The sequence below is a fragment of the Colossoma macropomum genome, unplaced genomic scaffold (assembly GCF_904425465.1).
Source record: "Colossoma macropomum unplaced genomic scaffold, Colossoma_macropomum, whole genome shotgun sequence".
In the NCBI taxonomy this organism is placed as follows: domain Eukaryota; kingdom Metazoa; phylum Chordata; class Actinopteri; order Characiformes; family Serrasalmidae; genus Colossoma; species Colossoma macropomum.
In genome coordinates this window covers 22,679,125-22,705,251 of record NW_023494806.1, presented here as the reverse complement: position 1 = coordinate 22,705,251, position 26,127 = coordinate 22,679,125, and the positions used below count along the sequence as shown (strand labels likewise).

General features: G+C 38.8%; 1 protein-coding gene across 1 annotated transcript in view; it reads right to left on the bottom strand.

Moving 5' to 3' along the window:
• The window catches only part of adamts3 (ADAM metallopeptidase with thrombospondin type 1 motif, 3), a 165,808-nt gene extending 139,721 nt beyond the window's left edge, over positions 1 to 26,087 (bottom strand). Inside the window, exons 1-3 of the mRNA XM_036598371.1 lie at positions 25,619 to 26,087; positions 25,075 to 25,096; positions 20,746 to 21,146 (exon numbers count right to left, since the gene is read on the bottom strand). Coding sequence (XP_036454264.1) covers positions 20,746 to 21,146; positions 25,075 to 25,096; positions 25,619 to 25,687 — 492 coding nt within the window. The 5' untranslated portion in view covers positions 25,688 to 26,087. The remainder of the gene's footprint in view (positions 1 to 20,745; positions 21,147 to 25,074; positions 25,097 to 25,618) is intronic.
• Positions 26,088 to 26,127: the final 40 nt, after the last annotated feature.

The following is a 26,127-nucleotide window of genomic DNA, read 5'->3' as shown; positions in this document are numbered from 1 at the left end:
GCTTAAAATTAATCCCTTCCATCCTCAGCTTTGGTGGGGCCTTTTCACCCGTGCCTGCTTCAGATTTGATCCGTAAGCAGCGGAGTGGCCTCGAGTGGCCTCCGACCCTCATATAGCTCCACACAGATTGGACAAAACAGCAACAGGTAGATAAGAGCCTGTATATGTGGTTTCCATAGTGTGAGGCTTATCTCTACCTCAGCGGTCCAGCGGAGCTGACAACACCTGGTCCCGAGATACCATTTGAAATGTCATTTTATATTTGTTCATGCTTTGCCTTTAACCCTTAGAAGTCTACAGTTACCACTGTTTTGCTATATTTTTATCTACTTCACATTACACAACATTATTCATATGTAATTACTGGAGCTGTTAAAATAATGATTATTTCACAGTATTTTGTGCATCATGAATTATCACATTTGTCTTATTGAACGAGCTTAATCTGAACGCATTTATTACTTTTTCATTATAACACAGAACCCACACGAACCTGAACGTGAAAATGATGTGATTTCCACAGAGTGAACGCATTTTCCAACTTTCATCAGCAGCATCCAGTGAGAGCAACAGTGGCTGCATGTTCCAACCAATGAAGCAATATATCATACACACTTAAAAAAGATGGTTCTTCAAAGTTTCTTTAGTAAAAACTGTGGTTCTATTTAGAAAAAAGAGTTCCACACAGAACTACTTCATGCTTAAATGGTTCTTTGCATGGTTCTTTTTGTCAAAAAAAGTTTGACAAAAGCTTGAAGATTGACAACAATAGAGGAACCTTTTTTAGTGCTATATAGAACCATTTTCAAAAACGAGGTGGTTAAATAGATCCAACACATTCTCCATCAATCTGAAGAACCATTTCACCATGCAAAGAATCATTTAAGCATGAAATGATTCTACATAGAACACATTATTCTAAATAGAACTACTGCTTTTACTAAACAACCTTTGAAGAACCCTCTTTTTTGAGCGTGTGTATATATATATATATATATATATATATATATATATATAGTCAATGATTCCAACTCAAGTTCGAGGAGAACTGGATATTTCCACTTTCCAGTTTATCCACAGGTTTCCAATGAACACTGTCCAGGCATATTCTACTGAACCTGCTGAAGGTTTTGCTTAAAAAGATGTTTATTTGAATGAGAGGGCTATAATCATGTATACTACCATAGTAACATACAACATGCAAACAGCAGGGCTTCAGCCTGCACTACTACAGCGTTAGTAATAAGTAATTATAAAATAACATAATTAATAACATAGTTATGCATAATCTAAAATACATTTATCAGGCCTATTTGTATGAGATAGGCTTTGTAGTACTACTACCAAGCAAAAATGAGGAGGGATGAATGTTTTAGGTAATGTTTTACTGTGTGCATAGTAAGACACAACTCTACATAGGACTGCACTGCATGGTATTCTGTGGTCCCAGAAACAATTTTTAAAAAACAACTTACTTTCCCCTTACTCCAAAGGTGATCAAAGGTTGCCCAAAGGCAACATGTTTAGTGTCTGAAGTCTGCTTCTTCAGTTCTGAAATGGAGCTAATGTTATTCACAGTTTAGCTATGGCTAACATGATCCTTAATTTAAGCTACCTTAATGCCTTAATCATCACATACTTGCCCTAAACTATGTCAAGTTCACAGGTAATCTCAAATAGACTTGCTTATATGGTTTCTGACACTGTATGAGTTGCTGTTATCTAGTGGACTTTTTGCCAATATTGCCTTAGGACATAGGTACATAGGAGACATAGGATATATAATATAACAATAAATCTAGCAAGACAAGGGTAAACACTGTCCTGACAGTTCTTCACTACACCTAAACAGCCTAGGTTGTGTTAACCTATTCAGAGAGGTATTCCTTAACATAACACTTGTGTCTGTCTGTTCACTGTCAGAAATAATGTACTGTGCAGACATATTTTTTTGTTCATCGAGGTATAAATAATGTAAACGTCCCCTCAAAGGTACAACAAAAGGTTTAAGGTCCAATAAAACAACAAGCCTGGAGATGAGACAGAGTGTTTGGAGGCAATACAATAAAAAAATATATAAAAATTCAGTGGAACTTGGTACAACTATGTTCCCTAATTAAAGGTACTGACGTCGTACCCTTGACGGTACCACCCCACTGACAAGATGGGTACTGACACAATGACAGTTCTGACAGTGTTTTATATGTTTTATTTCTTTGAGAAAAAAAGCTACTTCATTTGAGATTATTCAACTGAGACTCTGATTGAGACGCTGTAATGCTTGCTTTCTTTTTGCTTTAATATTGATTGTGTTCAGCGTTGCTCATCAGCAGTCATCTGTCTTGAAGAGACACGTCTATTTAGGGGTCTTCAATGCCCATCCCCAGACACAGTGGAGCTAAGCCAGTAATTTAAGGTTTTTCACATCACTACATGGTGCCAAGTATGTCCACACTTACTGTTCGGCTGGTGTAGATTCAGAATGCAGTATAATTAATCTGTCTGGATCTTTCTTAAAACCTCACCAGGTTGTCTGAATTTGCGAGCTGTGAGGAATGAGCTGGTCTGTCATAATTAACTATCTCCAAGCCTGGGAGAGGAAGCTCCTAGCTCTAAAATAGAAAGCTAATATGCAAAGAGCTAATCACAGTCATGCTCAGGCCCACGATGTCAGGCTTAGGTGGAAAAAGTGTTTTCAAAAGCACATACTGTGGAAGAATGTGTCATGTGTTCTTGGAAAAGGGCAGTTACTAGAGCTAGGCTAAAACACCACAGTTCCGCTCTGATTATTATTGCGTGGGAGAGTTTTTCCTTTCAACTCAACGCAGTGTGGGTCAGCAAACCCATTTTTACCACAGTCCTGCAATCAGGATGAGGGTTAAAGGGGTCACCTTGATGCTTAATATTTGAGCATCTGCCTCCATGTTAGAGGGGAAGGTATGAAAGTTTCCTATTCAGAAATCAGTGATTGAAATAATCATAGTTTCATGATTATAATGTCTTGTTGAAATACATAGAAAATGCGTAAAAGCATTTACACACAATGAACGCATTTTAGCTCATGTCATTCATACATTTTTATTAAACCTCTCATATTTTTTTCTAAAAACAACATCAACTAACATTTAAATACATGGAACATTGTGCCGGATTGGTTTGAAGTCAGAGCTGAAAACACACTTTGGATATTTAACTGACTTGGACTTTAACCTAAAATCTTTTTGCTTTCGGGGACCTTATGCCATAATTATGTTTAATTTATTAAAATAAATGACTGAACATTCCATTTTGTCACTAGCAAAACAATCATAATACTTCTGGAGGATGCAGTCTTACTTCCTGCTCTAAAATTAGGGTGTGGCTAAAATAAGGCTCCGCCTAAGGACTAAAACTCTTTGTATTTCAGTTGTCATGTGAGACATTTGTTTTTATTCAAAAATAAACTCATGATAAATCTAAATCTTTCAACTTCACTTTAAAAGAAATCAAAAAGATCTTTAAAAAATACACAAAAAAATTAAGTATTAGTTTCACAAGTTGAAATGTAGGTGTTGAGGTGAGTTTGGGACAGTTTCTCAATAGAAATACCTTATAAATGGTTTTGTAAATGTTCTGTTTATTACTATCCATATTAATGGTTTGTTTTCAAATAAAGCATAACACAATTCTTTTGTATATCTAAGGTCTGAAGACTTTAATTGCTTTTTTATAGTTGTTTAATGTGAAGGTCCACATATGAAATTGTCACCAGCACTACTACCATTCACTGAAAAAAATCCAGTCCATGTTCCATGTCAATATGCCAAAATCACTAGTGTAAATGTATACCACCATGCAAAAAAATGGGCCAAGCCCAACATGGCAAAACATTAAGCTTTTAATGGTCTAAACAGTAAAATATTAAACAAATAGATGAAGTAACTTAGTATGGGGGAGCTTTCCTCTTTAATTTCTTTAAATGTCTGATGAGTAAACTCACAGACAGCCTTTACAGAAAGAAGAGTCAATATTATTCCACTCAGCATTGATGGCTTCAAACAACTGAAAACACCGCCAACTAGTTTGTGTTTACTGTGAGACCAAATATTCTCGATAGGGTTTAAATCTGGACTCTGACCAGACCAAAACTATCAGTAAAAACCATTATATCCTGGGCTTGGCCCATTTTTTGCAGTGGATTATACATCATGCACTAAGTAATGGTTCTAAGGCTGCAACAACTTTAAGACAGTGATGAGCTCAGAGCTGTCTGGACACCACACATGCCTAGCATACCATATACTGGCCAAAGAGAACATATGCTACGGAAATGTCTAGAATACAACCTACTTGTAGCAATGAGGCACATGCAGTATTGCGGCGAGTGAATTCACGTAAAAATTTAGCACGTCCTTTTAGCAATTTGTTTTCGCATTTTTTGCTTCCTCGTCCAACTCCAGCTGTAATAAACCCTCAGCTAGAAGTTTATAATGCTTGGTGGTCACCACTGTTGCCAACTCACATGCCACACAGACCAATGAGGTGCTTGCTTTATGAGGCCGACAAAGGCAGGTGCCTGGACAGAGCCTTGCCATTACCTAAAAAGCAGCCCTAAACAGCAACGTTCCTCAAAAAGGGATCAAGCGTTCTGCGTTCCCTCAGTTTAATATCCCCCAGCATCAGGGCCAGCCAAGCAGACACCCGCGCCAGGCCAAGACAAACATACGGGATTCAGCTGAAGGGGTCCAGTTTTCTAAGACGGCCCTCCAGACTGAACTTCTTAAGGAGCCGGTATGAACGCGCTTTAAAAAAAGGCTCTGCCACCTTCGAAAAAAAAAGAAAAGCGCGGATTCAGCCCGAGACACTGCCACCTTTCACCCTCCACGTTTAAAGGCGTATTTGGTTTAGAAATGTGTGCAAACCTTCGTCATCATTACCTGCCATTTTCATCCCTCCTTAAAAAGGAACTTTAAGCAAAAATTACACTGGCTTAAAAAAAAAAAGGACGCAAAAGTCACTCGTCCCACAGAGGAAAAGAAGAATCTCTGTATTTTGAGGAAGGAAAAACCATAATAAACAAGATGGAATGCAAAATATGTTACTTGGGGAAATTAACATAATAAAGCCCCCCCTCACTCATGCACCACACTTCAGATTCTGTTCAAATTTATTTGCAGCGATTCAAACGTGGTTCCTGGATTTGTTTGGAATAAGGTCTCATTCGGAAAACCTCCCACGTCCAACAACCAGAGCAAATCTTTGCTCAGAAAACATATTCTATCAAAACAATCCAATCAAAGTTGCAAAAAGAAAACACCACAGCACGGAGCCTCGTTTTAATTTCCAGTTGAAAAGGCAACACCAGAATAAAGTCAGGCTCATTCATTTCTTCTCATGTTGTCAAGAGCAAAAAAAAAAAAGAAAGAAAAAAGAAAAAACGAAAAAGAGCAAACATTTACCCAGTGCTCTGAGTGGTGGTAAGCCTTTACTGGTTAACTGAAAATAAAACCAAGCACTGTTAGTGAATAGAGCCAATGTGCAAGGCAACAACAACCGAAAATGTGGGCTTTTCTTAAAGTTTAGACAGGTTGTGATTAAAAATGCATAAACATATAAATATGTCAATAAAAAAACTGCCTGATGTACATGGCTAGACCTTCTGCGCTTTGGTTTTCTGCTAAGGCAAACTTAAAGAAGCAGCTCGCCTCTGCATATCCTCGGGCACCTCCCCTGCTGGACCTCAAAACCGTACACCAAAACAGCTCAAGGGGTCAGGCCTCTGCAACAGGCCAGTTCCTCGGCTGAATCAACAAGGCACATCAATAACTATTAGTGAATACAACTTTTGTGCTTGGTTGCACTTCACGGGGAAAAGAAACTGACTCCAGTTTTTTTCCCAATGAAAGAAAACCTTTTTTTTCTCCTTCTCAAATGTGTTAAATCTCCCTGTATATATGTAAGCATTAAGGCTGTCAAATGATTCAAATGATTCATGGAGACTGATTTGCTCCAATTTGACCCTAAAGTGAGTGTTTTTCATTACATGTACATCAGTACATTTAGCTGCATTAGTGGGTAAAATAAGCTTCATCAGAATGTTTTTCTTACTTGAAACAACGCAATAAAAAGTGAATGCAAGGTAAACATGAAAATAAGTTTCCAATTTAAAACAGCAACTGTGGCTGTAGGGCTGAACAATTTAGACAAAATATCAAATTAATTTTTTTTTTTCTATAAAATGAGGCCTGTTTCTGTAGGTGGCATTTCCTCTATTTTCTGACTTGAGACCTGAACACTAAACATACTGTGCCACACTGCCAGTTATTTGTGGTTGTGATGTCACAGCATATGAATGTTTGGTTGCTTCTGATTGGTCTAACTCATCTACAGACAGTTCAATATCTCTGTGTTATGAGGTTAAACCCCAAACTAAAGACATAGCCATTACATTACATTGCTGACAATATGCTATAATAAAAATCGCAGCTCGTGCATTTTGTAAGTTGCACTCTTTCAAATTGTGAATAAGTGCATGTTCCAAGTCTTCCATGATCGTAGCCCTCTCACTCTCACACCACTACATCATGCCTTGTTTCAACGGGTATTGTTTCAATGGAGCTTTCCATTGTGCTATTTGCTTTTGCTAGCTTACAGGTTGCTGATTTATCCATGAGGACTGTCCAGTGCAGCCTGCTAAAGGCATCCTCTGGTGCTAACATGACTGACTGATCATCAGCGCTGTATTTTGTTTAATGATGCCTTTAACTTTTATCAAGAAAGCATCGATGGAACTTTCCATTTAAAGGCTGTATTTGAATGAGAGTGGCAGAGTCACAGCAACAGCACGCGAGCAGCTGTTCTTCATGCTGAAACTACAGCCAGTAAGAAGAGTCAAACTAAAACTTTTTAAAGAATTTGTGGTGTTAATAATTAATCGGGTTAGCACATTTTTAATGTGTTATTTTGTTTTTAACCAATTTTCTCCCCTGTTTAGTCACTGCCAACTATACCCACTAACTAGGTCTCCACCTATCACACAATGCTACCAGGTTGGGAGGGTGAGGGCTAGCACATGCTTCCTCTGAGACACATTAAGGCCACCATATCTTTTCAGACTGCTGCTAATGTAAGGTCCCTGGACAGCTCAACACACTTGGTGGACAATGCTAACTGCCAGTCCTGTAGGATCTGTGGTAGAGGCCAGTTATGCTGTCTTGGAACCCTGGCCATGGGTGGCTATGACATCACCAGGGATCAAACGTATGATCTCCTTATGATAACTTCAACACCACTAGTAAGCATATAAGAAATTCATGGCAGCATATCATATCTGAAGATGGTGAGCAGGTTTTAGACATACAGTAGGTAAGGATTACACTTTAAGCCAAGTACTCTGGACCCCTATTTTCTCTTTGAGCATGGTTTGTCATGCAGGCAAATGCTTTGTGTACTGTAAACCTTGCTGAGTATTGCTGAGTTGGGACAAAGTCAGTGAATTTGTGCTAAAAACAGCTTATACTGCTCCAGTGCACGAGCAAAAGGCCGCTGCTTCAAAGCACAGGTGCCTCTTAAGAACTGCAAGGAGAAACGTTAACTTTTGTTAATTCACATTTAGCAAAAACAGCTTGTTTGTCAAAGCAGCTTAGCAAAGTGGAAGGCACTTTGTGTACTTAGCACCTCTTGAGTGAGGTAACAGTTAACATTAACAGTGGCATGCTTCCAAAGGGTCTCGATTTAGGTCAATTATTCTTCGCTGCTACAAGTGCCAGGACCATCTCCCACGATCCAAACTTTACCTGATTTCAGTCATGGATGCTGAAAGGAGTCATTGAGCTGAGCCAATATTTGGTGAAAAATATGCGTTCTCCCCAGATGGCTGGCTATAGAGTTCACAGAGGTACTGCTTTACATAAAAACTCCAGAGTTCACAAAGTTCGTACGTTGGTAAGGGTTGCAGGCTTAGGCCACTTAAAAATTTTTATTTGAGATGCACTAAATACAGTCAGGAGTGTACCATCGTCTGAGGAACGCTTTCAGTCTCTCTCTCTCTGAAGCTGACCCTTCATGTCTATAATTTTTCTCTTTATAAAACTGCTGTGAACTTTTCTTTTTTTGTTTTGGATGCATGCAGCGAGAGAAACAGGCAGCATTTGCTGTTGAAATACCAATTAGCCTCACTCATGCATCAGGTGGAGCGTCAGATCAAAGCCACTTGGCAGTACTGCAGTGCAGCAGAAGTGTAAGGAAACTTCATTCTATGGTGAATACAGAATAAACACAAAAAATCTCAGGCACAGATTTCTAAATGACACTTGTCGGCCTTGTTTGAGACGTTTTTCCGTCTAGTTCTATTTTTCAGCACAAGCCACAGTACTGCAGTGTGTTCATACAACAATTAGTGTTCAGAGAACAGTCTAACACAGTAATTAGCAGAAGTCAAAGCGTATTTTATGTGTGATGTAGACTGTTATCAGGGTTTAACTGTTTGTAGTCTCTTTATGCAAGCTTGTCAAGAACTAGTAGTGCAGACAGGATTTGTAAGCAATTTCCCTCCCAGTTTAGTCTTTGCCAATTCTATCCACTAGCTAAATCTTTTCTAATCACATGATGCTACCAAGCTGTGAGGGTGAAAGCTAGGAAGCATCACCGCATTTCTAACTGCTGCAATTGAAAATTCAACATGCTTGGAGGAGAATTCTAACTGCCTGTTCTGTTACAGACACCTAATCATGTATCCACTCAGAGAGAGCAAGGCCAATTATGATCTCTTGGACTCCCTGCCAGCGATGGCTGTGGCATCTCCAGGAAACAAACTCACAAACTCCCATCGATAGTTCCAGCGCTTCAATGGTTGCTTATGTAGTTCACTTATTAAATTTATCACATGTGCTCTAGCAGTTATGACTAAAAGGACCTCCAACCTAATGCTGGTTGAAGTAATGCCTCAAACTATACTGTCATAAGGAAGCAGTGCCCAAGTTGCAGAGCCACAATGCTACCTCAGCCTCTTCTGTTATTAAATGCAGTGAACAAAAGTAAGTATATATTCAGACCTGCATTCATAATTTGGATTATACAAATAAATACCTTATTTTAGACGTGTGACTTTTTTTCAGTCAGTCATAATAAGAGGTTTCTCTGCATTGGTCTGCTTGCTTAAAACGTTGTTAATGACATATACTGATGCATTTTTGGCTTTGTTTGATCATTTTCTTTCGTATAAAAAGACAGTCGTATGCAAATGTTCAAGGTGAAAACAAGCTAACATGTCATCTACCCACTCGAAATAAGACAATTTAGTTGCAACATATTTTATTTAAATTGGCAAAACTTCATCTGCATCATCACATTTCCACCTCAACTCAAAGTTTGTTGAACTTGATTTACTAGAGTTGATTTTACCAGACTTGGTTTAATGTGGTCACTGTAGTGCCCGGTCAGTTTAGAACTACACTCAGCAACAGAGGATATGGTAATACCAACAATAACAAGGCTAGGTGATTAACTGAAACATAAGCATAGACCCAAAAGAAGGTAGCCTAGGAGGAAAGACAACTCAGAGACAGTGAGTAAAACAAGGGTAAAGACACGTCCAATATGCGAATAATGGAGCCAGGCACCAATAAAATATTTGAATACAAGAAATAACCAAAAACTTTCTCTTACCTTAAAATGATCAACATTAATCAGAAATCATAATGAAACCATAACTGTCCTTCTCTATTGTTATAAATTTCAGTAACAAACATGTTATCAGGGAGGGTGTCTGAGCTAGATGAGTGTTTTCACTCAATGACAGGTGGGTGATGGTAAGAATAGGTGATACACGATGTTGCTGATTAAAATGATTTTTACCCATCCGCTGATGGACAGTAACGTAGTGAAACTAAAGTCATTACATTCTAATGGAAGATTACGGAAAAACATGAATTTTGTCTCATGTGAGTCGTGCTTAATATGACTAGCGACATGAATTAAAAAAGGTCAAAAAAGGACAGCTGACTTTCAGTATTGCTAGTCAATCACAAATGTTGTCATTGTTGGTCAGTGCTGCCAAATGAATCCCACCGAGGCCCACAATACCCTGACTCATACACACATACAAAGCCAAATGCTTGACACATATAGCTATACTAACAGTTACAGAATAAAGACTGAGCCAGAATTGAGATAACGTGCATTCCTTCCTGCTTTTCTGGACATCTGTGTCTGACAGACCATGGTGCCACATCTGTGTTAGAACTTTGCAGAAGGAACCAATGTGGCATAACGGGTCAAAGGTGACTTCCAAAGCTCTCCATTTACGTTCCGCCTGAGCACAAATGTAAATATACAGTAGCCTGCTAAGCACCAAGCAATGGTCAGAAAAATGGCAGCCATAATTTATAAAAACGGATCTGCAGAAGCTGCCAAAAGACTCTTCAAACAGCTTCAATTTTTTAACACTATGCTCTTTGTGTGCCTGGAGAGGAATGCTAGGCATGAACTGAGCAAGGGAAACGGCAGAGTTCAAAGACTTCTCCGCATCAGCACGTGGATCAGAGGGACGTCGACAGCCGAGGACATGTAAAATGGCTCTGGGGTCTGGCCGGCCGGCTGACGAGCGGTGCACCTCTGCCGGCCATTAGCAGCGCTAAGCTCCGGACAAAAGGTGCGGTGTGGGGGCCGAGGGCTCTGGCACCGGGCCAGCTGTCTCTGTGAAGCCCTGCCAGGGAGTCTAGAAATGCTCCTCAGATCATCAGCATGGACAGAGCAGCATCCCTCAGCACCTTGGCCCCTGAGCACGGAAGAACGCATGAAAGAGACTGAGCCGCAAGCGACAGAGAGATATTAACCCACAGCATGAAACTATGGCAATGGGGTCTGCAGCAGGCAGCACAACTGAGAGAATATGACTGTGATTTTGTCTCCTCATTTTGTCTACTGATGTGTCCAAATGCACAACTTGGGACACGGATGAATAGAGATCAGTGGATAACTGACATCGTTCAGAAGCCTGGAGTTAAGAATGTCAGTGTTCTATCCTATCAAAATGTATTTACATATTTACACAGTTCATTAGTTAGTCATGTTATGAATTATATTTATATTCAAATCACTTTCTGTATCAACATTCTTGAGTGTGCAATAAATGCATTAATAGGCACTTTGGCCAGCAGTCCACTAGCAGAGGACAATGACAGTAATGCAGTACTTTATTAGTATGGCTGAACAATTCATTGTTTTTATATCAAAATATGAATTGGAAAGAGTGCAGTTTTAATTAAATCCTACGTGACACAGTGTTGTCTTAACAAGTTTTAGGTGGAAAAATTGATACAACTTTACAATAAGACTACCTTTAGAAAGGGTGTATAAAGGGTTTACAATGAGTTTGTTAATGGTTATTAATTAGGTTATAAACACCTTAAAAATTATTAATAAGCAGTTACACATTAATAAAAGGGAGTAGTAACATGCTGTTTGCTTAATAGTGAACCTATGTTCATGAATACTGTTTAACCTCAGATTTTGCTGGTAACTAATCTTACTTTGTTTTTGTCAGTCACCATTACACCTTCCAGCTTCCTCAAATATTCATATTCATTCAATGTAACAATTCACTTTTCCTTTGTTATTAATGTGTTATAACTGTTTATTCATGTTTTCAGGGTGTTTATGACCTAATTAATAACCATTAATAAACTCATTTTAAACCATTGATAAACGCTATTTAAGGGTAGTCTTATTCTTAAGTGGTCCTGCTTTATAAAACAGTTTGTGTACTGGTAGTCTCGCACAATACATTCAGCATTCAAGCCCCAAGCCTGAAAAAATGGAACTTGTCTTGTTGAGGAAAAGGCCTGGAGCTTAAATCACAGAAAATAATTACATTTAAAGTGTAATCACAATATTGGTCAGAAAAATATCCCCAATTTTGTTTAGTTCTATATATTTGTGTGAACATACTACACGACACCAATTCGACTGTAAGCTGTGCAATACTGCACTGAAATACAGCTTTATAACCCAAATTGTGTACGTTCTGAGAACCAGTGACTTTGATAGGAAAGGACCGTTTTATTAGCATGCAAAACGACCAATCACAGACTGTTTAGTGTGATATATCCGCAAGAAAAACACAAATTCATCCGAAATAAAGTGGTACACCAGTCAGCAAACCTAAGGACATCTTGTTTACTTGATACTAAAGGCTTCAAACTAAATTCCTGAATAATAGGATAGCTTTAACTTTTTCAGTTCAGTGACAATATCTCACCCTGAAAGGCTCATTGCTTATTAACAATAGTTTGCTTCCTATCTGACTCATAAAACCAGTGCACAGAAGCACAGATAGCTGTGAAATATGGTCATTTTAGCATGCACTTTACATCGTATTGTCTGTTGAGCAGAGTTTCTGCACCTGAAGCAAACTGAAACATAACAAATTTCTTCTGCACCGCACATCACATCTCTAGGCCCTAGTTGCAAGCTACTAACAAAATCCATTTCATTGACAACCAGAACCCTCATGTTTTTGTTACTGTAATGATGCTTGTCAGCTACCTTTCTGAATAACTAGTCAACTTTGTTTGCAACCCTACTGCATAACAATGACTTCAAATTTAAACCATAATAACTGATGCGCTCCTTCTTTCTGTCACACTACAAGTGAGAAATAGTTCATGCAAAATTACACCATGCTTTTGTTATTCCTTACTTACTTCAGTAGGTTAAATAAAGCTGTGTCTCATTGGGTCTATCACAGGAAGCTACATCATTACTGATGCACTTATTTTACCAATGTTTATTTCTGCCAATGTTTCAGCTGGCATTCTGGGATTTTGCAGACTTGCACAGCAGGAACAGACGTATTACATCATTCTGAAGACTTCCTTTTCCCCTCTCTTCTCAAAGGAATGTTCACAGCCTTGAAACATGCTTGTCTAATATGAGCTACTCCTCCCTCAGCTCCTCCTCCACAGGGGCTCCAATCGTCTCTACATCCCCCCATGGGCTCCCAGTGCTGAGAGGAAGTATCCACTTCATAGGTCCAAGTGCCGTGGCTACACATAAAGACTTCCAGACCTGCGGCGGCTGTAATTAAGAACAGCGAAACACACACCTAGCAAGGACAGAGAGTGCCACTTTACATCAAAGGCCAGCCACAAGAGCTCACCGTTTGATCTGAGATGGTGGTGGTGCAAATATTTGGACCATACAGGCCTTCAAGGGATGTTCTCTGATGATGGCATTTTGTGACAATATAACAAGTCGTTATATTGAAAGACGTTTCATACATAGTAGAGCCTGAATGAGTTATTGGTTGGCCAGTAATACTGACCAATATCAATGACCTATGGTACCAATCTGCAACAATATTGCCTTTTTTGGTTGTGGCATTGCTGGGATTCATACTTGGAATCTCCTGACAATAGGACAAAACCATTAGTGGTTGTGCTACTGCGGAATCCAGTATTTTTAACCATATTACAGCAATACAGGCTGAACTGGTATATTTAAACACAAAACTTTATGGTTGAAGGGGAATTTCACTGATTTCTCAAAATTCCGGCATAATTAAATGGTTACGGTGTGAACAGGGTCATTCAGAGTGGTTTGATGTGAAAAGCACTGTTCTAGAAAAACTTTACAGTGGAGACCAGATGTCTGACGAGTTTAATGCCCCTAAAAGCTCCCTCACAGAAAGTTATCACATGAAATGGTTATGAAAACCCTGTCTGGCACCTGATACACTGTTTTACAATAGTGCTGAAATACGATTTTGATCTAAAACAGATTTATTTCAAATGCATTCATTGCAGAGAGATACAAGGGCATGGCAAAGTAAAAACGTCAAAGCCAACTGCATTATCTGCATTTGTTTGGCTCTGTAACTGTACTCTGCACAATGACTATAAAGTTGAATATAATCTAACAAAGGAAAACATATTGTTTTTAGAATTACCACAGTTTATTATCAACATGTAGTAGTAATAAAATGACTATATTTGCATTCTAGACATTGTGAGTCCTGGTTCCTGGAGTCAGTACATTGAACCTACAATGAACCTACAATGAACCCTTTCAAATCAAACTACTCTGGAGGACTTTGCCGCAACCCCTGAAATATGCAGAAATTTTGATAATGAAATCGGTGGAATCCCTCTTTAAAATAACCAAACCATGTCAAATGAATCCAACCTAACATTTGGCATTGAAATAACATTGTAACACCAACTTTTTTATGCAGAGAACTAAGAAAAACAGGAAAAGAAAATGTACTTGACAGAAACTAAAACTGCAAAGAATTCTGCCTAGCTCTGCCCCCAGTACTACAATATTTAGTGCTTTTTCAATACAGGTTTTGACCAGCCCTCGTCCACTTGGCCTAACTATTTCCCCCTTGGGGGAATCACCGGCACTGTCTTAGGACCATACCATTACTCGGAGGGGTGGCTGTTTGTCTAAAATTACTGAATAAAATTCTGTGTCTGAGGACTGAGCAAACACACTGGCAAACAGAGCTACAGCAGCACCATGCATATACCTTTATATTTAAATACACAGTAGAACTATGCAGTCTCTCTACAGCCTATTACACAAAAACAGCTGTAAAAAATCACAGTATTAACGTTTACACCTCGTAATTCTATTCAGTCAAACAAAGTAAAGTTGGCATAGACGGACTATGGTAGGAAGTGTCTTCATTTTGCTAGCCTTTGTGTCTCCACTCATATTGGGGAAGCAGTTGGGACCGGGTTGTGTGTTGAATATTTAAAGTGACCAGTGGCTTTGTGTCCGACCTCCATTGAGTCAGAAACACTTCGCTGTGAGAGCAGACTCTTGTGCGCTGCCAGCTTGAGTCGTTTGTTCATAGGCTTACGTCACATGGTATCAAGTGGTATGTTAGTATTGGGGCATTTTTATGAGGTTGAGTTCAAGTAAATGAGCACTGTATCAGGCCAATATCCAATACCAGTATCAGTATCAATGCATCCCTAATAGAAAGATATCAAACAGTTAATGTATTAAGTTGATACCTTTCTTGATGTATTCATGGTAATGTTAAAGACCCTCATGGTCACTTCCCTGAATAGTTTCAATAAATAACTTCTCTGCCTGGGCTGACTGAACAAATCACACAAGCATACTGACACACTGAAAAGGTGCTTATGTGCTGTATGCTATGCAAGGTCTGTTTACATGTGCTTAGCAATGACACCTCCTTTTATTACTGACAGGTTCTTGCATTGTGTAATACAAGAAATTGGATCAAATACCTCAAGCATCAACTATTGTCTACCTTTCTGACAATGCTGTAAAGTGAAACCACTGAAGTGTTTTTTCTAGGCCACTAGTCCTCTTGAAACATTGCCACACTTATACTTGATCCTTCATTTTCGTCACTCACTGCATATTTCCTGGCAGTACACTCTACTGGATCCTGAGCACAGAGAGTGAATTCTGTTGTTTAATAGTATGTTTAATATTTTGATTAGATATGCAGTACATCGTGTACTGTACTTGCTAGAGCCAACTTGGGGTCAGGAGAATTCAACACCGGTGGCAACCACCCCAAACTCTACTGACCCCAAACCACAGCCTTTCCCACCAATTGCGACATTGAAAAACAGTTCCTATATTGAATTATGGTAAAGATGGCCTGATCCAAGATCTGCTTTTTCAGACTAGCGTCCTTCCAGCTTTGTGCCTTAACACAACATGATAGTTCAGGTTTATTTTAGCGTCAATTTTTACACTGTAATAACATAAAAATGCTTCATTCCGTCACAAAAGAAAAATGTCCGATGTACTTAATCGTGCCCTAAAACACAAATAGAGCTTCATTTCTGTCATAGTACAAAAGTTCTTCATCAAATTCAAATCTTGTCTTCACATAACTGTTCTTCTACTTACAAACATGGCTTAAATTGAGATTTAGAAATGGCACTTGTGACAGACGTTTTTAATTATGAATGAGAAATAATTATTATCAAATTAAATGATCCTGTTGTTATCATTGGCGAAATATACAGGTTAAACAGGACTTTTATGATTATGTTCTCTTGGACTCATGGCATTGCTGGGATTCAAACTTGCAATCTCCTGGCAAGAGAGCAAAAATATAAACAATAGGACTACGCCACTTAGGAACCCTTCCTTTTTTTTACATGTAGCTTCCTTTAAGTACAATATTTGCAATATGCTCAGAAGAGCTTACTGTAAAGAAACTGAAGATAATGAGATAAGATAATGATAAAGATAATAAGGGGGATAAACAGAGAACTTTCAGGGGTCCAGCTACTGGGCGGCCCAAGTGTTGTGCTCAGAAAACATGGGGAAAATAATATTGTTTCGTAAATTTCACCACTGCTGCAAGAGAAAATATTAATGATGTCCACATCAGTATCAGAGCTGATCCTGGCATATTGTAATTGATCAGTATCAACTATATTAAGCCTGGTCTAGTTTTGATCTTTTGTTATAAATAGGACTTTCTGGGAAGTTATCCACAACCTGCAGCAGTGAGGTGCTTTTTCAGAAATGAGCAAAGTGGTCTAAATGTATGCATTGTGTAGCTATTTTAAAGTGGAAAATGAAGGCATACAGTATCTACAAACCCAGGGTTTTGACTGTGGTTGAGCAACGAGTATCAAAACACTATTAAACTATCTGCATGTGAAATGCAACTACTGCTTGGGACTATTATGCTTCGATTCTATTTTTTGCCGCTTCACTTGCTACTGGTGTACAAAGCAATATGAACACTTTACTGCCATGTCGCACCACTTCTGGTATAAAATTATGCCTGACTTATACGGACATGTCAGTGCAGAAAGCATAAAGTGGCCATTAATAGTGTTTTCAAGGCCAAGAAAAAAAGCAGGCCACTATGTGCATATTAGAGCCATATAAAATCATAACATCACAACACTATGAAATTGTTATTTCACATAAACAGTCCGAAAAAACAGATTGTATACCATCATGTAAATATCAAAAACGTTACTGCAGCATTTCAAGTGAAAGATAACACACTAAGCATATCTGAAAAAGTGAATTTACTGTAGCACTTAAAAGTAAATAGCAGCCTAAAATATCTTGCCTATAGTAACTTTAAAGCATTTTTTGGCACACTTTTTTTGGCTTTATGAGTGGGCCTGCTCACTACCAAGTGTAAGCAGCACTTGAGAAAGCATCCGCACTAACTGAGACTTTCGCTTCTAATCTGATGCATCCTGGCTCTCTGTGAGTTCTCAGAGTCTCTGACAATCCACAGTTTATCCACCCCGTAAACCTCCCTCCTCCTGCAAAACCTCAGTGCCCCTGGCTGGTTTTTAGCTGAGGAAGAGGGAGTTTTCACCCCAGTGTTTGCCGAACCCCTGAGGATTGAGGGCTACAGCTCATTTGTCAGCATCCTGGAGCCATCCGAGGTTCACTCAACTCTGCTATCAATTTGGACACTTGCCCCGGGCGTGCATGGTCTGTTGTAAAGGGAATCAAAGGGCTAGAAGAGACTACAGCTTACAGTCTTCCCTCTCCCTAAGTAAACTGATGTGAACCCAGTCTACTTTCTAATTCAAGTAGAGAGGAGCTATATTACACACTAGCCTGAACTGTCTCTGCAGGAGGGAGCTGAGAAAGTTGCATTTTCCAGAATTGATGTAAAAGCACATTTTGTAGTGTTCGATTATGTCTTTCATTTTCATGTATGGTGTGTAATAGCCACCCTGCCTTGCAAGAAATTTGTCGTCACCTGACTCCTATTGAAGCAACAGAACTTCACTAAAGAAAGGATTGGGACTTCTTATTCAGTCTAGCCACAACTCTTGTTACTTTCTAAATTTCAGTCATCAAAGTTATTATCTGATCTCAAAATAATGATGTAGAGAAACTGAGGTGCAGATGTGCCACATTTCTTTTATTGCTAACCACACAGTAAAACTCTTTAAGCTCTAGGAGCTGAGAACATGCCTCAGTGAGTTGAACACCATACTACCCCACAGGAAAAAAAAGTTTACGAGCAGGGTATATGTTGCGTAAAGAGGAAGTTAAGTCTGCAGTCTGCATATTTTGTTGGGGGAGAGTGGCTAACAGGCAAGAGGTTTCTTGTAAGTTTGCAACATACTAGGGATGATAAATTCTGCAACCCATAACCATATTGTAAAAGAAATCCACCCAATTTGCTCCATAATTATGGGACCACAAACTTTCGTCATTTAACTGAGTGACAACATTTACGGTAAGACACTGCACAGAAGTAGGGATGCATCAATACCAATACCAGTATCAGGTATCAAGCCGATACAGAGCTCATTTACTTGTATTCATACTCATAAAAAAAAGGAAAACACTGATACTAGCACCGATACCTGCTGATACCGAGTGACATAAGCAGAGTGTACACTGCTGTGCTAATGAACAAATGACAGTGAAGGAGTCTCTGCTCAGACAGAGAAGTGTTACTGACTCCGTGGAGTGCAGACACAAAGTTGCTGGTCACTTTAACATTCCTGCCAGGAATGTTTGATTGTAGCCCATTTTTAAACACACAAATACAAGCACAACTGCTTCCCCAATATGAGTGAAGACATGAAGGCTAGCAAAACAGACACATTTCCTACAAAAGTCTGTATATGCTGACTTTACTCTGTTTGACTGAATAGAACCGCAATTGTAAACATTCATTTTTAATAACTCTGTTTAAGTGCACAGTATGGTTAGATGAGCTGCTGTAGCTCAGTTTGTCAGCATGTTTGCTCAGTACTCAGTGCGCAGCATGTTCTTTTGAATGAAACAGCTTTATTTCAAATTGTTCATCGACAGAGGTGACTGTATAGCATAGCATGCACTAAGCGTTTATTCGTACAGTGTGAGTATATAAACTGTAGGCTCTGTCTGTACACAGTGCACTATTCAAACTTACAGTTTGAGTCACAAAAGAACAAGATTTCAAAATTTTCTGAGTGCATTTCTGGCTTTCGTGGACTTTCAACTACAGCTCTACCAGCCAAACATAAAACTCTCAAAAATCCACAAGTCAGCTCCACAGATTAACCCCAGATGTACCTCCTGCTGTCATTGTGCTATGGACATTGCTGTTGAAAAAAACAGATGATAAGCATCAAAACTATGAAATGTACTTTACAGCTGTACAGAAGCTCTTTTCTGACGTGGAACAAAACCCACTCTTCTCCACTGCAATGCTATTTGATTCAGGGTAAGTAATGTAGCATAGCTGGCTAACGCACATCATTCAAAATCAGCTAGATTTTAATGATTTAACTGTTAAGATACATAGCACTCATTTACACTAACAACTGCTTAATTCAAAGTTCGTTATGGTATCGGACTTGGTATCGGCAAGTACCAAAAAATATGTACTCGTACTTGTACTTAGTCTGAAAAAAAATGGTATCGATGCATCCCTACTCAAAAGAGACCAACATCACTGGCAGGTCACTCTTCTATTTCATAAATTACAATGTTTTAATGCATGTTTTAACCCCAGTTTCACCATATTACCTGTTATTTAGTAATTGCTATGAATTATTCAGTAGCTACTATGAAAGTAATACAAAAGTTAAGTAGTTACAAGAGTGAGTAACTGCAGGGTGGGCCCCTTTAACTGAGTAGGTCCTGTAGTTAATGGATAGCCTTATCATTGTTTACTAAATAGTAACCCTACGGCCTCTTATATAAAAATCTTAAAAGACCATTCTGGCCTAAAACTATAGTTTGATATGTCATTTGTTACGTTACGGAGTATTCTGTAGCTCAGCACTGCATCCCTCCATCTCATTGGTTTGACAGAATTACAGATTTTATCTTTTTCATGTTTTCTTTTATTAATGTTTTCTCACTACAGTAACCAGCATGCATTATACAACCATGGGGAATCGCTGTGGTGTCAACCAATTCTGTATTGCTAGCCTAGCTATTAATCTATAGGCTAAAAAATACAACCAAGCTAGTACTAGTTATTTAGCAAAACAGACAATTGAGGCAATTTTTTATCCTTTCAAGAGCAAAACTGAGGTAAGCTATCTAGACAGGTAGTTAACCGTAGCTTTAGCTTTTTAGTTTTAGCTTTTTATGCATTTTTGTTGTTCCAGTAATCCAATCTCTGGACTGTAATGACGATTTGAAGACAGTTATTACTGTTATATGGCTGCAATAAGACATTCATTCAGCTTCCTTGCAGTGATGTTAGCTATCTGCCTTCTTTTGCATTCACCAGCTAATAGAAAAAAATTCAGCCCGCCCCAAAACCCACCCCAAAGCACTTGTAGTTTTTGAAAAAATGCTCCCACCTTCAAGATTCATCATCAGAAAGGGTTTTTCTAGATTTTAAATAAAAAAAAATCACTCTAGTGACTACTGTGGCCATATATGCATATGTGTTTCAAAATCTAGACGGTTGTCCAAATTACACTCTTGCTTTTTGATTACTCTGTAAGCCATCACAGTCAGTAAAAAAACTCAATTCCAACAGCTAACACTCACTTCTGGTTTCAGTTACACCCACTTTCAGTTTGTACTTAAAAGAACTTATTGAAAAAGGTATTGTTCAGGAATCGGTATCAAACATATTTGTATTGGTATTGAAAAGTTTCAACTGCCAAACCTTTAAGTCTTAAAACTCTAGTTTTTTTCACTTTCCACTTCAGCATTTCCTCATTCAGTGGAGACATTTTATGTAAGCAGCCACTGGAGTTTAAGGGGTTGAAGCTCAGAATGAACTCAGGGTTTTTCACAGTGTTTTAGGAAAAGAAAACTCACCAGGCCGTCACAGTTGTTTATGGCGACAGAGGCTCCGGGAACGTCAGTGATGTCGCCGATGAAAGTGCAGTCCGTCTTCAGCAGCTCTCTCCTCAGAATCCTCTCGGTGCGCGTGGCATTCTCTGTGCTGTTGTCAGATGCTTCCACCTCGTCATGCCACTCCACCATAGCTCCTGGAGCCACCAGCCTCTTGTTGGGGTGCAGGCGCAGGTGGAACTCCTTGCCAAAAGCAGTGATGTTAAAGAACAGCCTCTCTCCTGCAGGCTCTGAGCCGGCCGGCACGTCGCGCTTGACACGTTGCTTGTGATTGGCCGAGAGGAGGTGCGACAGGAAGTGGCCCTCGGAATCGGTGCTGATGGGTGTGACAAGCCCATACTCCTTCAAACGGCTCTTCAAGAAATCTGATGAGTCAGTATAGAGGTTGTTAGATTGCTTGTATCAAATATTATTATGCTGCTAGTTGTTATGGCATGCCTATTATTTGCACTATGCTATACTGCTGTTATGGTTTATACATAATTTGGTAACACTTGCGTGAACGCTGCTACATAACATTGACATAACCATGCCATGAACATGTCACGACAGATGTCATATGCTGTCTTGAGCTGTGTCTTGTAATTATTAGGATAGATGCTATAATGTTTGATGTCATGACAGTTTATGTTGATACTTGTTGATAAATGTACTCTAGTTAGCCGTCATGACATGAAACATGGCAAACATGGTGACAGTATCTGGTAATGGTAACATGTTATATTACTGAACACAATCTCGTTTGTAACTTTTTAGTGAAAGGAAGTTTAAGGGCTTCCAAAAGTCTCACTTCAAAGCAACTTTCCACTAACATTTGGCCTGCCTCATGGACACATGAATGATGGCCTGCATACAGGTGAGCATCTGAAATAGAAAAAAAAGCTCCTGGAGCCAAAGACTGTGTGCCTTGTAATTTGCCTGCGGTACCTTTGGCAATGTGCGAAATAAAAGCAGCTGTTATTGTTTGACACACGTTGTAAGCCTGGCAAAATTGCATGCTTTGCTTCCCAGCACAGTCTGGTTTTAGGAGCATTTCAATGAAAAAAAAGTGTATCGGAGCTCCTTGGTCTCAGGCCTTGAGCCCGACTGTCAAATACTGAGCAAAAAGACTTCCAGAGGGATATCCTCATTCCTGTCAAACACTATGATTGTCTTTGATTACAGTGGACTATTTACTGGAATATGAATGAGTCATAGTTCAACAAAATAAATATCCACTTATTGGCTGGCTGAACTAGGTAGTAACAACCGGGGGGAAAAAAAAAACAAAACTCAGCAATCAGAGTCCTGTTCTCTAAGAATATTTGGGAATTTTCCCACGCAGTACTCTTCTTTAGGATGCTGGCATACAGCTACAAAGAACACTCACAAGGTCTCTGCAGTGAATGCTCAGCAAGTTCTTGAGTGCCAAGAAAGTGACTGTCAAGGTCAATATGTTTCACATAACCCGCTCCTTTGGTTGAGGATACTCCGAAACTTTTGCACAGGCCAAATTTTGTGTTTTTATTTGTTTTTTTTTCCCCCAATTTGGTAAATTCAGCAAATATACAGTAATTGTGCACAATGTGCTTTTGTGAGCAAATTACATTTTTGTCATATCACCCACCCCAGCAGTACATGTTTATTTGTTCAGACAAACACCAACATTAGATAAACAAATAAACACACTGTAAATTTAAGTCTGTCCATTTCCAAACCTCTCATATAGGATGCCCAGTATTTACAATTACAATCCAATATCTGCTTCAGTTAAGCAATCCTTCATTAAACTAAATTAGGTTTAATTTTATTGATTTTATTATTTTTACTTCATTTTTCAAAATATCTGTATAAATCAGTGGTTGAGATGTAAACAGTCACTCAGTTTGATGTGAAATGGTTTACTGTAGGAAAACACTCTCATTTCCTTACAATGGTGGTGGCAGGAACCAGGGGTTGTGATGTCTACAATGCCACTTCATTTACTACCTAAAGTGACCAGTCAACCTACACGTGTCTCCTGATTTTTTATTTGTAATATTGATAATGCTTAAACAGTGGTAAACGTGAAAAAATTTATTTGGGAACTAATTTGCCTTACAAAACCCTGCATGTACCTCTCCACCATGAATGGATTCTCAGAAGTATGTTTTAGGCCGAAATCTTATTTAAAAACTATCGTAAAACAACATCTCTGACATCAGGCAGTGTATTTGTAGTCATTTAGTGTAATATCTTTCTGTGAGGTAGCTTTTAAAGACATTAAACACTCCAGATGCTTCAGAAGTCAAAACATTGCATTTACATCAAACTGCTCTGAATGACTTCGTTTGCATCTTCATCAGTGAATTATGCAGAAATTTTAATAGATTCATGCGATCGCTAGAAGGCACAGATAAGTCAGGAATCAAACCTGTGGTTCTCTAAGTGTATTCTTCTAATAAATGAAACATTATTAACGAAATATTAAACTATTAACAATCATTAGTAACAATATAACAATCATGTTATATTTTATTTAGATGTATTTGCATTTATTCTAGTGTTCTATAGTATTTTTACTGTCAAAATACACTTACATACTCACTTGGCTGCTTAAGTATCTTGCTGTAGTATTGTCTTAAAAAAAAGAAATAACAATGCTACTAATGTCCACACCAAACTTTGCAAGTCAGCATGGCATATTACCACACTTAGGTCCAGGTGTCAGCTTACTGTGCATTTAACGTTATTTCCAGCTTTCCCTCGAAGTTCAACAGGGTCGCAGGAAACATTTATGTAAACTAAAAGTCAAATTCTGTTGAACATCTCTGTACACAGAGTCTCCATTTCTCAGAATGGCAATCAATAGCACATGTTTGGATCTATTAAGCTTAATAGAGTTTCTACTTCTATAGCTAAGTTCTGCAAGGTGTTCTGAAAATGCTAACTACCAGTGTCTATATTTGATTACCTGGTCATTTGGGTTCAAACTAGTAGCCTGTCAGGTAGGCAATATTTATCTTTCCATAAAGAATGTACCTTGAGGGTCATCTATAATTTAGAAACAATGTAACTAGCTTTTATACTTTGCTTTGCTAGCTTTGGTTCCTATTGGAAACGCCTTGCATTCATAGTGGGATCCCTGATTGCCATCTATTAAAAAAAAAATATTGCGAGGATGCACATTGTTAGAGTCAATTACGTGTATGAAACTTTCACAAAACATGCATTTAGACTTTTTAGTGACCTAAAAAGTCTTGAATTGTCAAAAGTGAAAATGAACGGAGGGGTCCAATCATAACTGAACCCACAGGAACGCTCTTCAAAATGGTCTGCATGAAGCAGCCAAGGCAAAATTATGTGTAATTCTGGACTGGGTGGACAAATTTAACAGAGGATGCTCCGAAATAGGATTTCTGGACTGATATGCGATATTTTATATGAGCTGATCTGCCGATGCCGACACAAACATTTGTGAAATATAGAAATTGGGCCTACGTCCACCTAGATTAGCATTACAGAGAAGTATAACATTTATTTAGAGGGTGACAACTGCAGTAAGATGAATGAACTACAGACATTTTAGCACATTAACCCAGTGCCAACTAAACACTCTGCTCCTCTAGAGTACAATAAACACCAGTCATCAGATATCTAAATATCTATCTGGTGCCAATAATATTTTAAGCAACAATCTGACGATATTCATTTGCATCTGTGAACTTAATTATCACCTTTTCCAAAAAAGAGACGGTTCATTATATTTATGTATGTCCTAATTATATAATAAAGCACAACTTTTTTTACGGTCTCATACAGTGGCACATTGTCTCCTTTCCTCTTGGCATTCACACTTCACATCACACTTTTCAATCTGACTGTTGCATCAAGTGTAAAAGCACTAGCATTTCCAAATGTGAACAGCAAAGTGGAGCTGGGCGATATGACAATATTTATTCTTATTGTGATAATTTACAATATGTCACAATATGCTTTTCTGTGCGTATATTGGATACCATTGGTACTTAAAACTCACTTTTCAATTGGGTTGTTTAATTAAAAAGTGAGCATAATTAGTCCTGTTTAATTGGATTTAGGGCATTTGATTACTAGGTTTTTTGGTATTTTTAAAATGTGGTGCTACTTTGTCTGTTCTAACTTATCAGATGTCAGAAAAAATAAATATAGTGACATCATGTATCGCAAAAACTTCCTAAAGTATCACAATATTAGATATTAGATATGTGCATCATCGCCCACGCCTACACCAAAGTAGCTCAAAACTCAGTGAAAGTCTCAGGAAAGTAGTGCATAATAAAAACCATGTCTTACCTTCTTTATTTGTGTCACCAGCCTGAAAAAAGAGGAGAAAAGAAGTCTTTAAACAATTACGAAAATATAAATAAATATAAAGATTCACAGATTAACCTTAACAAATAGCAAAAACAAAACCCAATTCATGACTGTGGATCGAGATCTGAAGGGACTGGCTGGTGTTCAACTTTCGATTTCACACGAGTGAAAACCTTGGCCAGGAAAGGATCGATATGGGGGCTGATAGGGGGTCGGCTGACACAAACTGAGCAGTGAACCAAACATACATGCACTATCTTCACAAGAGGGCGATTCAGCAGTGACATTTCCATTCACCCGAGGCTGCGATAGTGGCTACACAAGGCGGATTTTATCGTAAGTTAATGAGGCTAATCTACCAAACCCCTGAGGGAAGCTCAGCCGCACAGCCCGCAAACACTGTTCTTGACTTTGTCTCCACGGCGCCAAACTTCTATTCGCTCAGCGGGAACTTTTCTTCCACTCTTTCACGAAAGAAGCAGAAATTAGTCAGAAATCAGTGAGAAATCTGTGGGTCACTTACCAGAGAGGCTGAAGTCAGACCTACTACAACTCCTACAAGCAGTAACCTGAGTGACAGCAGTACAACCATCACGGAGTCCAGCTCTACTCTCTCAGCTTCAGGTCGAAGAACAGACACTTTAGTCCAACTCTGAAGTTTCACTACGGGCTCGAGCAGCCAGTGTGTCCGCTAAGTTACTACAGCAGAGCCGCTCAGCGTCTCTCTGAAGGAGAACCAAACATCTGTCTCCGGTGCGGCTTTCAACGTCAGTGAATCTGCAACAACCACCAACTCAAACTAGTAACTTAAGGAGCAAATTACGTAAGGTTGAGAGTTGCAGCACTTGGGTCAGTGTGATTTTTCTCTTTCTTTTTTTTTTTCTTGTTCCAAAAACTTTAAAAGCACATTTCCTGGCTGACTGGTAGCCTAGCTGAGGTTTCTGCTGGCCGGACAGAGCCGTGTGTGAGCTCTTTTTGCTGCCTGCTGCTCCTCCACTCCCGCTTAATAAACTACAGACCAGCCCTGGCGTG